General features: G+C 35.8%; 1 protein-coding gene across 1 annotated transcript in view; it reads left to right on the top strand.

Annotated features, from left to right (window-relative positions):
• Nucleotides 1-12,870, top strand: part of LOC107588115 (serine/threonine-protein kinase NLK-like) — an 88,038-nt gene that overhangs the window by 42,628 nt on the left and 32,540 nt on the right. The window contains exons 5-8 of the mRNA XM_016276128.1: nt 10,552-10,658; nt 11,161-11,250; nt 11,948-11,975; nt 12,780-12,870. The exon at nt 12,780-12,870 is cut by the window's right edge and continues 16 nt beyond it. Coding sequence (XP_016131614.1) covers nt 10,552-10,658; nt 11,161-11,250; nt 11,948-11,975; nt 12,780-12,870 — 316 coding nt within the window. The remainder of the gene's footprint in view (nt 1-10,551; nt 10,659-11,160; nt 11,251-11,947; nt 11,976-12,779) is intronic.

Here is a 12,870-nt window from a genome sequence, read left to right as displayed (position 1 = left end):
ACATTTAAGTGAAAAATAAAAACATGTTTTTCTCACATAAAATATTGCTAAGATAAAATGTATCTCTTTTTGTTGCCCAAAACATGACTCAAGTTTCAGAGCATGCCAAATTGTGTTTTGGAACAGCTTGAAATTAGTAGTATGTGATACTTAGTTGTTTTGGTGTAGGATGCCCAGTTTTTTCTGTAACCTTTTTCAACATCGACAAGTGTATAATACCTTGTATTTTAAAACCTGTTCAGTTTTTGAAAGTTGTGTAGTGTATTCCAGCCTTAAGGCAACATTGTGTGTATCCTTTGCGAAGAAGGAAATCCATAGTACTCAGTTAAAAAAAAAATCAAAGAGGTTAGACTAGATGAAAGAAATGTCAATGATAAATGTTCTCATGTACTTGTATCATAACAAAATCCCAGGGATGGGATGTGCTGGCTCTCCTCCATTGGAGCCTGCGCTCGCTTTTCTGGAACAGTCCTGCAGGACGCGGTTAAACACACACAAATGCATTAGGGATGCGCATTTTGGTCGGCTCGAGAACTAAACGGATAAATCAGCAGAGTACTCTGGGTGGGACAGGGGGGCAATGGAGAGAGTTCCATCTGTGCTTATTTTAATTGCATATATGTGTAAGACAAACATCTTTGGCAGTTGCATCGTGACTCCAATCATGAGAATCATTTTTAGAGGCCATTATTGCGTTTTCATGTTCTGAGTACTTGAGTACAGGTGCCCATTCCTAAAGTATTCCTTCAAAGATTTTTTCCCCCCATTTGAACTAGCAGGGGGGGAAGGGGGGGTTTCATGCCCTGCCAACATTTTCTGGGGCCACACCTATGTTTGTAAGGGTGTATTTTAGCATCATAAATGGTCATTAAAAAAAATTTATCTTAATAAATAATACATTTCTTTAAGACAAAAATGACAACAAGTGTATTGTTTTTATTCATTTACAATAATATTATATATGCATCATTTTAAAACATAATAAATCATTTGTATAAATCTTGACATTAAAGAAAGTAAGGAAAGAAGGAAGGAATGAAGATCATTTAAATTAATCATTTTGTGATGGAACCAGTGGCATTGATGTAAAAATTTTTAAAAGGCCTATATAGAGTTATATTAAAATGTATATTAAATATTACATATTAAATTTATATTATATTATATTATATTATATTATAGTTGCTAAGGAAAGCTTGACATTTAAATGACAAGTACAAAAAATGTATTTTTCTCACATAAAATATGTTGATAAACATGAAGTGTATCTATTTTGTTGCTTTAAAAAAACTAATAAATTCTAAATCATAAAATCCTAATAAATTTTACATTCGATTAAAATGTAAATTATTCTATCAATTATATTATTCTATTAAATAATTTATTAAATTCTATAATTTTTATAAAAAAATAAAAGCATGGCATTAAATGAAAAATAAATGTTTTTCTTACACATAAAATATATTGCTGCAGATCAACTGTCTCTATTTTTGTGGTGGACTCAGTGGCAGTGATGGCTGAGCAGGTAGTTTGATGCTATGATCAGTAAAATATCTGAACTTCAAGCAGTGTTCACCACAACCTCTTACACACTGAGGGCACGGCGTGCCCCCAGATGATGTCTTAGCAGGCTGTTTATAGCAAGAACAGTTACTCTAGGCTTCTGTCAGTACCTGCCAAGCTACGCTGCCCTATCATGCATCTATTATTGAATAAACTCAGAATGCCAAGAGAAGCAACCTGCCGAGTTGTGTTCTGAACACAAGTCAAGCTTTTTAATGCATCTGCGACTTTCTTGTTTCATCTTCCTTGTCTTTGATACAGTTGTCACAAGGTTGCTAGTTTAAGAGGATGTGGATTTCTCAGTGGTATGTCTGAAAGAGGCCTTTTTAACCAGTGTCAACTCCGCTCAAGCCTGTTTCAGATTGTTTGTCACCATGTTGTCTTCAGTTATGTAACAGCGGTTAGGTAAGGTGGTTCTGAGTTTTGTAGTTCTGGTGTAGGTGAGACAGGTATATGTTAATAAAAGAGAAGTTCATGCAAAATGAGCTTTTATTATGTGTTTTTCATTTTATTTTAATTTATTTAATTTTATTTAATGTTATATTTTATTATATTGTTTCATTTTTAGCTTATCTTTTTACTTTATTGTTGATTTTATTTTTATTTTAGTATTTTATTTTTATCTTATTTGAGTATTTTAGCATTTATTTTATTATATCTTGTTATGTAATTTCATTTCATCAATTTATTTCATCAATTTGATTGTTTTATCTTATTTTTCCTTTTTTCTATTTTATTTTATGCTATTGTTATTTATTTGAAGTTATTATTTTATCTGTTTGATTTTATTTAGTGCTGTCAAACGATTAATCGCATCCAAAATAAAAGTTTTTGTTTACATAATGTGTGTGTGTGTGTGCTGTGTATATTTATTATGTATATATAAATACACACATAGAGTATATATTTTGAAAATATATTTAATATAAATATATTTAATATATAAACAACATATTTTTCTTATATATACATGCATGTGTGTGTGTTTATATATTCATAATAAATATACACAGTACACACACATATATTACGTAAAAAAAAACTTTTATTTTGGATGCGATTAATCATGATTAATCGTTTGACAGCACTTATTTTATTTTTTAATTTGTATTTATTTTATTTTTTTGTGGAGCATCTGAAGCAAATTTAGATGAGCCAGTGAGCATTTGTGTGGTATGATATGAAAGTGTTTGCCTGGGCATCATGCGGCGGGTGTTTTCTGGGCGCACACGCTGAAGGTGAGAGAAGTCTCATCTCAAATACAGATTGCTTTCATGATTACAGAATGAGTCATGTGTGCTTTAAGGACAAAGACATTGATGATTTATTGTTAATGCCAGTGAATGAACTGGCATGGCTGCTTGCAATACACCTTTAAAGTGCATTTGGGATGTGTCTGTTTTTGTCTTCAGCTCGTCCTTTTATTCTTTTGAAGTCTTTATACTCCTATTTGTTATGTTATACGATGCGCATGATGTTCAGAAATGACTCTTTAGAAGTATAAAATGTGATTTCACCTGCTGAACCAGTCCCGCTTCTCTGTGGTTGTTGCTGAGGCAGGAAGTTCAGGATGTGGAAGATAAAAGGCTACAATGGCCAATGGGCTGACAGAAGCAAGGTGCGCTGGGTTTAATTATCGAAAAGACTGTAGCAGCAGAATTAGCAGATTCCCCCCCTCCAGGTCTCCGAGCAGGTCAATTAGCACCCAGCAAAGCTGTGAAATACGCCTCCCTCCATCTGCATCTGGCAACGATTACACCTTGCTATTATGTGAGAGGACTTTGTGGAAGCTGTGTTCAGTCTCACACATGGCTAAACCCCCGTTTCTGTGTGTACAATGTGTGTTTGTACCAATTCGCAAATCTATGAGCGTGTAGACTAAGTGTGAGCTGTGTTTGTGTGTGTGTTCAGCATGCATGTGGGTGGGCTTGTGTGTGTGTGTGTGTGTGTGGATATTCATAGCATGTCTTAAAGCAGTAATATTGACAGGACTGTGGAATTAGAGAGACATTTGATTAGCTAGAAATGGTTCTTATCATCTTAAAGAGACATATTGTGGCAGTTCATTTTTTCCTCAAAGTTCACTGAACTGCAGAACAGTCTGTTTCCTGTAAGACTTCCAAGTGTAAATAACTTTATCATAGGCTTTGCATGATACCTGCCATAGTTCACGTTTATCAGACGGGTGCTGAATACTGAAGAAGTGTTGATATGTAAAGGTTGGATACAGGCCTTTTTGTTTGTGATATGAAATATTCTTCTGATTTTAATGCACTTTTTAATTTGAGTTTTAAAAACAGTTTCAGTCCAGGGCTCGCAAAAAATCGCTAGCCCGACGCAAGACCTCTTGAAATTATAATTAAGACATTTCTTATACCATTTAACGTACCATTTAACAACTCACTTTAGGAGTTTTTAAGGACCCGTGGGAGATCTGTATTTAAGATAGCCCTTGAAAATGAGGCAGAAATATGTATTTAAGGATATCTTAAATACAGATCTCCCGCGGGTCCTTAAAAACTCCTAAAGTGAGTTGTATCAAACTTAAGGCCATAAAAAGTTTTAAATACGTTAAATGGTATGAGAAATGTCTTAATTATAATTTCAAGAGGTTTTACAGTTGGGGACGGAAAGACAAGAGTCGCCACACGCTGGATTAAACTTCAGAAGGCAATGATGTCATTTAATAAATATGAGCGCTGCACGTTCAAGTCAAAACGCCGCGCGGATGTCTTTATTTGAATGTATCTTAAGGGAACTTACTGTCCTCAGAAACATGTCCTTGCCATTTTAATTTCATTTTACCTATAATTCCCGATAAAGCAGCGTTTATGAGCGCTGAGCTGTTGTGTACAGCCGTTACCGGGGAAACCGCAATATTTCAGCGCTCCTAAAGCGCCACCTCGTGGCAGAGAATGAATTTGTATTTATTTTTATAAATTCTGCAGATACCCTGTAAATAGTGAAATAAAATTCCTTCCTTCATATTTGTTGATATTTGTGTATTAAAAATATTTTTGATTGACATTTAAACTCCTATCTGATTTTCTATATCTATATATATATATATATATATATAATTATTATTATTATTATTATTTTATTTTTTGTTTTTTTTAAAGGTCTTTTTTTATATGGGCTAGTTAAATAAATTTTCGGGCTACCAAAATTTGAAGAGTACCTGCCCGAAGGGCTACCAGGGATTTTGAAATTTTGCGAGCCCTGCAGTCATTTGTCATCACTTAAAAATATTTGCAGAAGTCCACACTTACCTGGTTTAAAATGTCTGACGTTAAAAATACGCCTTTTTGCTGTTTTGTGTGTGTGTGTGTGTGTGTGTGTGTATGCATGCACATGTAATTGCTTTTATAGATTTTTATTGTGTATATTTATATATATATTGACGCAGATTCATGCATTTTCTATAGATTATTTGAAAGATGTGTTATATACACTTTGCACAGACACACATATATATATATATATAATGCCCTTTTACGCTGTTAGAGCAAATTCTTCACTACTGACTACTGAGTAAATTTCTAAAAAAATTGCTAAGCAATGACAAGTAACATTTAATTAAATGTAAAATTTTAAAGTAGAAGACTACAACAGTATTATCTTGTAAAACATACCAATAATCTTTATTCCAATAATCAATTCCAATAATCTTTATCGACAGTTTTGAAAAATCTTTTTTATTTTTTATTGTAACAACCAGCTATAGTTGGCAGGCATATATTAAGATGATTTACCAAATATCATTGAATGTTAAAGTGTATGCATTTGTGCATTCATTCTGTATGATTTAGGTGTGTTAGACAAAGTGTGTACATTTCTCTATACATGCAGGTGTATTCTTGTTTTCTGCTGCTCATCACCATGGGAACCGTTTAGTAGAATCACTCTACTTCCTTCTGTAACTCTCAACTGTCAGTTAGTCATTCTGGAGGGGGCTCCAGACCACAGGTGCCTCTCCACCTCTACCCACAGTCAAGCTGTGCTAGTTGGCATAGTGATCCGGCAGCACTGGTTCCACACTAATTTAGTGGGGGGGGAGAGAGAGAGAGAGAGTCACGGGGGAGATAAAGAAAGTCACGGGCCACAGAGAACTGGCGGAGCGCCACAGACTTCACTCCCCATAGTCCCCATTCAGCTCTTCAGTATGTGTGTATTTTTTTGCGTCAGCGCTAACGCTCTGCGGAGAACCTAGCTCGGAGGATGTGTAATTTGCATTTCAGTGAAGCAATCAAGCATGGCCGTCATTTGCATGAGGCTAATTAGGCACGTGACAAAAGCCCTCTTTTCGCAGGCGATTATCGGAATATCGTGTGGAGGTCTGCCTGGAGCTCTCCACAAGTCTGCTTTTGAGACACCCAGCCTGGTTAAAAAGTCTCACGGGTGTGATTTTTTTTAAAGGGGTTGTTCATCCAAACATGTAAAATCTGGTATTTATTTACTCACCCTTATGTTATTCTGTATGACTTAAAGGGGTCATATGATGCGATTTCAAGTTTTCCTTTCTCTTTGGAGTGTTACAAGCTGATTGTGCATAGATAAGATCACTGAAGTTGCAAAGACTAAAGTCTCAAAACCAAAGAGATATTCTTTATCAAAGTTAAGACCCTGCCACGCCCCCCTAAAACAGCTCGTTCTATCAAGCCCCCACATATCTACCTCACTATGCATGTCAGCATATTCTGTTACACCAAATACACAAAATAATGATCTTTAAAAAAGCATCATATGACCCCTTTAAGAGTTTGGTGTTTTCCTCTAGTCAGGTTTCATATTACCCCTTTAATTATATTTTTATTGTGCTTTGTTTGTCCTTTTAAAGCAAAAAAAAGCCCCAGTCCTCATTCACTTTTTCATTATATTGAAAAGCACAGCCAGTATATTCTTTAAAAAAGCAGCTTTTTGTGAAACCATACAGCCATAAAGCTATACAGGTTTGAATTGACATGAGGTCGAGTCTTAGGTAAATTTTCACTTCAACATTGAATACTATTTTACTCTGTTAGCCTGCAGTAAAAAAGTAACATGCATTTAGAATGATATTACTGACTTGTTAACTTGCTTTGGTTGATGTGTTACACTTTTTTTTGACAAGGTTCATGTTCTAGGTGTAGCATGTTACTAAATAAGTTACTAAATACTCAGAGAATCCCAGTTTGTGTGGCAAATTAACAGCAGAGTTCTGTTGCCCTTTTGCAGTGCAGTAATGTTTTATTAGCCCACAAAGAGCTGTGAAACAAATACTGATTTTGTTTCATAGTGGATGTGAAAATCTCTGAGAGAAAAAGGGGAGAGAATCGTCTGTTTATAGTCCATATCAAATTGTAGCCACATAACTGGATTTTTTGCCGCCGTAATGCTAGAGTGTTCTGAGTTCAGGGACATGGTGTATGTTTGCTAAGGTGTTCGTGGTTATAGTATGCTGCTAGGGTTTTAGGTGGTTTCTAGGCTGGTACTCTGTGGTTTCTAGAGTGTTCTGGGTGATCACCTCATTTAGGGTGAAAGCAAAAACTAAATTTAGACTAAATACTAATACTAAATTTAGTATAATGCATGTAAAAATCTAAACAAAAAAACTAAAAAAACATCACTTTCAAATCAAGCAGCTTGGTGTTGGTCAACTTGGCAAATTTGAGCAAACAACTTGCTAAATCTGCGTGGGGAAATTTTTACCCTCACACAGAATTCATGATCGCATGGTTAGCTACCTATTGAAATGACTGGATTTTGTTCACAGAAATCACCGTTATTATAGTTTTTAATTTGTATTTATTTTCAATGAATGTTTTCAATTTAACTTAGTTTGTGTTATTTTTTTTTACGCTTAAATTGTTGAATTTACTTTAAGTTTTTTTATGTTTTGATTAGCAACACAACGAAATTAGCACAACACAACGGAAACAAGCCGCAACACTACGAAATTAGCACAACACAATGGAAACAAGCCACAACACAACGAAATTTCCTATGCATTGTGTTGTGGAGATTTCATTGTGTTGGACACTACTGAGCCATCGTCGATATCTAGTTTCAGTTTATATTGTTTTAGAATTGTAAGTATTTTAGGGCTGTGAAAATGTATGTACTTAATGTAACTTTTCTAAAAAAGTTTAGCAATATTAAATTAAAACTAAAACTAGATTTTTGGCAATTTTCATTCCATTTTAGTTTGTGTTGGAGTCATAAAAATTTATTTTAGTTTCTGTTTTTCCCAGTTATGTTCCATGATGTGAATAATTGCAAGATGAGTTGCTTGCAGGTTTACTTCTTTGGGTTACAAGTTCAAAAACACTAATTATGTAAAGAAAGCTCTCAAAAAACCTACCTAAGAGACACAAAAAGCAGAAGAGAGATGCTTCCAAGGGTGCAAAGAGAAGCCGTGTCAATTTGCAGTGACACTGTGAAAGATGGCATGAAAATACTTGTGACACTCTTGTAGCTGAGAAACTTGAGGGAAAACCGTGGGGTGTGTTGAAGATGAGCTTGTCCCAGCAGACAGTCAATCAAGAGGTCCTGCATGCTCAGCTGTAGTTATCACACACACACACAAGAGGGTTGCCTCTGCTGACTGTGTCGATGACTGGATGAGCTTTTTTGAACCACAGATCTGCATCTGTCAAACCTTGTGTAGCTTGGTGTGCGTGACTCCCTGCCAGCGATTGCGAATGCTGGCCTGGACCGAGTGGCAGAGGGCAGCTCATCTTTGTGTGTTTATAAAAGGAAGATCACAGGCGATTTGTCTTTGCCAGGAAGTCCTCCTACGCTATCTCCAATGCCTGTATTTACTGACAGGCGACGTGTTGAGCCTGCGCTCATATGTGTTGATTGCTGAAGTTGGCGTTTGTTTTGAGAGACTAGTAGCGCTAAGGCAGATAATTGCTCCTTGTTTGTTCTTTAGCACATGAATGAGTCATATTGTGTGTCCCCAGGTGAAGATTATTCAACATCATAATCTTCTCGACATAAAGGTCAGACCTAGATACTCGGAAGTGACAGTTCTCTGGTTTGTGTTTATTAGCTGGACTGTAGGGCAAAGAGCAGCTCATCGTTGTGTGTTTTATATTCTGGGAATTGTAATAGAGGGCGAATATGTTACGTGGAAACGGAGCCTTTCATTGAGCCCTGGCGGTCTCCACGTAATGAAGAGAATTATAGTAATAGTAGTTGTGCTGATCAGATTACGTTCCCTTTTGGATTCAGCTCACTCAATGACTGTTGTAACACTTCTTATGCGTGTTTTCAACATCTTCATTCATCACCGCTTAATGCCCACATCATCACACCCTGATCTTTCTTGTGAAGCCTCACAAACCTGCTCTGCCAAGTGTTTGGCTGTCTATCGAAAGCAGAATGCAATGCCACTTTTTTTCTTTGCAGGTATACAGTAACAATTCATGACCATTTATGTTAAAATGTTTAACAAACAATGCATTTGGCAGTATTATTTAAATAACAACAAAAAAAAATTGAGATTTTGTTCTCAAGAATAACTATTTGTTATCAATTTGAAGTAACTAAACTGTCACTTCTTTGTTTTTTTAATTGGTCATAAAAGGATTATACAATTATTATTCTTGATATAAGAATATGAAGATAATTGTTTAAAGTAATTATTATAATTAATATAATATTAAATGTTTATAGAAAAACTATTTATTGAAATATTTAAAGTAATATAGTCTTATTTAACTAAATAGTTCTTTCATCTAAAAAAAATATTAAAAACGTATTACTTAAAGGGGTCCTATTATGCTCTTTTACAAAGTTTTGATTTTGTTTTGGGGGTGTACTAGAACAGGCTCTCATACTAGGTTGTTCGAAAAACACATTATTTTTCACATATTTTACATTATTACAACACCTCTCTCCCCAGTCTGGCACGAACGGCTCGAAAAGTTCCTGGATCAAATGAAGCCCCGCCTTCTGAAATACGAAATGTGCTGTGATTGGTTAGCTGGGCCAGTGTGTGTTGTGATTGGCACCACTCGGTGTCATGAAATGAAATGTCATGCCCCTTACCCCCTTACCATAGCCACCTGCCAGCTTCAGTGTAATTATTGCGTCAAAATCAAATAAATTTGAGCGCGATTTAAACCCGGATGATTGTAACCACTCTAAGTTTGTCTGCCTTGGGAAAGCTAGCATGTCTCCGACATAGTGATAACACTCGTTGCCTTCTCTAGTGCAGCTCAACCAGGTCCTGTCCCATTCGTCGATATTTGTGATATCACAAATCCCGGAAAATATGCATTGTAATCCAAACGAGTCATTCGTTGTAGTTTTTGAAAAGTGATTTCTGTTGAATAAAATATCTCCTTTTGAATTGGACTTTGAGCCTTGTAACTTTGCAGATCTTTTTTATGCTCAAACAGCAACATTACAGACTAACTAAAGTTGAAAAAGTGAAAAAGCATAATAGGACCCTTTAAAGGATACCTTTAAAAAATATTAAGTGATAACTCGAATCACAAACCATCCAAAAAAAAAGAAAAAGAAAAACAATTTATTCAAATGGATTTTCACAGTGCAATTTGAGACAGAAAATGTCAACATGCTTCATGCTACACTGTAAACTAACAAGTTTAACAATGCAAACAATATGTAACCTTTTTATTGTTTTCAAAAACAGCTGTTTTGCATTGCAACTAAAGTTGGGGGGGAAAAAAATAAAATTTGGGGTAGGAGTAAAATTTGTGGTCCACTATCACATTTTACATCTGTAAAATCAGTGATTTAAAAAAATATAATAATGTGCGAATAATACTGTTGAATTCATACTCCAGTTGCGCTTTATACAAATACTAGTCCTCTTCACGTTCACCCTCTCCACTTCCCTGTGACCTCACTCTCCCCTGGCTCTGTTTTTAGATGAGTGCTAATACTGCCCATCATTTGGAGCGCTGCTGTATGTGTGAACTTCCTGCTGTTATTTTGGCATGCTTGTTTCCCTTGACATAACCCTTACTGCAGTTATGTAGTGACAGAGTTGATGCAGAGTGACCTCCATAAGATCATCGTGTCTCCACAGCCCCTGAGCTCTGACCACGTCAAAGTCTTTCTCTACCAGATCCTCCGAGGTGAGACACACACACTAAGCCCTTCATTTCAAAATTTTATTTCAAAAGCTTCACCCTCAGATTTCAGACACACATTCTCCATGCTGAGTCTTTCTTCACCAAATCTCATGGGTAGAGAAACACACAGACAATCACACACACCTCTCTACTTCGTGTTCCTTACTATCATATTCTCACAAAAGAAAATGAGGAGGAAGAGACGGACCACTCGTAGTGTATGAATACAAATGGGAAAACAAGAAACAGTCACCTCTTTGATATTGTGTTTACTACAGGACAACTGACAGGTCTTAAAGAGACCAGTTAACCTAATTCCCAATGAATCACATGAAACACATAAAACTTCAGTGACACAAAGCTTTATTACATCTTAGAGTAAAAATGGCACCATAGCGAACCCAACAAGAAACCTGTACAGTGTAACAGCGCAGTCTGCTTCATATCAATACAGTTTGTGTCCACAAAATATCTTTAATGGCTGATGTATATGTTGTGTCCACAGGATTGAAGTATCTACACTCAGCTGGCATTTTGCACAGAGACATTAAACCCGGTAACCTGTTGGTCAACAGCAATTGTGTGCTTAAGGTTAGTGAAATACTAGTCAAACTATTATTTTGTTGGAGATTTTTCCTATGTTGAAATTTTGTATTTTTCTGGTACTTTTGCTTCAGTGGTTATATGTAATTTATTATTTCAGAAATTGACCATGTAGTTGAACTCTTAAGACAGTTGTTTACAGGATATACATTTTTTAAAAGTAATTTAAAATCTAGCATCTATCTTATTAAACCATTTTTCTGTTTATATGGTTTTCACAAAGCATTATAATTCAGCTTTGTCATTACAGAAATAAATTATATTTTCAATCGTATATTAACATATAAACAGTTTTAAACTGTTTTTAGCATTTGTTGTTTTTTTGTTTTTTTTAGCATTAAGGTCTTTGCACATTGAGTCTGAAATTCTCGTCCAAAATGTTCACACGTTAAAAAATAAATACGACCTCACGTTGTCAATCACGTTTACACACTGCCTCCGAAACTTTCGTCCGTCATACAAAAATTCGGACCAGGTTCGATTTTCTGTGTTTTTGCATCCGTAGCAAGCATTTTGATAGGAAAGTATGACAAATATGAAATAATCACAGGCGATACATCGCCGATAATGAACACAATATTGCGTAGCTTGTCAGTGAACTACGGCTCTTCTGCCATTCTCCTCTGTCTGCACAGCGTACCTGAACGCGCTGATGACGTATCCTGTCTGCGCGAAGCGGGTGCGCAGAGGTATGCTAATACATACGTTTACATGCAGGTAGGAAAGTCAATTAAAAAGCTTGGATCGAGGGTTTTGATTGGATGAACATTTCTTGGTCCTACGCCTTCCACAGAATATATAAATACAGATATATACATTTATACCACTTAACTTAATGATTGCTATCGGGATGTGAAGAGACTTTAAACCAGCATAAAAACAATTTTTCTGAAGACAATCACCTATTGCACCTTTAATTTAAAATAAATAAATACGTATTGCCTAAAGAACATTAAAAGATGACTCAAATGAATCACAAACCATCCAGAAAAAGAAACAGTTCACTAAAATGAATCCTTAGTGCAGTTATTCAATCTTCTCAGTGCAATTTGAGACAGAAAATGGCACTATACAACAGGTTTCATGCTAAACTGAAAACTAACAACAAGTTTAACAATGAAAGCAGTACCTTGTTATTGTTTTGAAAAGTGCTGTTTTTCATTTCTGGTCCCGCCACAAACCTGTAACTAAAGTCTACTAAACAACTTTACTCAAGACAAAAATTGGGGTAGGAGTAAAATGTACAGTCCATCATCACATTTTAAAATCTGTGATTTAAAAAAAATGTAATAATGTGCGACTAATACTGTTGACTTTGTGCTCCAGTTTAGGAGTGGCGCTTTAGACAAATACTAGTCCTCTTCACATTCACCCTCTCCACTTCCCTGTGACCTCCCTCTCCACTGGCTCTGTTTTAGATGAGTGCTAATACTGGCCATCATTTGGAGCACTGCTGTATGTGTGAACTTCCTGCTGTTATTTTTGGCGTGCTTGTTTCCCTTGACATAACACTTACCGCAGTTATGTGGTGACGGAGTTGATGCAGAGTGACCTCCATAAGATCATCGTCTCTCCACAGCCCCTGAGCTCTGACCACGTCAAAGTCTTTCTC

The sequence above is a fragment of the Sinocyclocheilus grahami genome, unplaced genomic scaffold (assembly GCF_001515645.1).
Source record: "Sinocyclocheilus grahami isolate Dianchi unplaced genomic scaffold, SAMN03320097.WGS_v1.1 scaffold6.1, whole genome shotgun sequence".
NCBI classification, from domain to species: Eukaryota; Metazoa; Chordata; class Actinopteri; order Cypriniformes; family Cyprinidae; genus Sinocyclocheilus; species Sinocyclocheilus grahami.
This window is presented reverse-complemented; position numbering and strand designations above follow the sequence as displayed.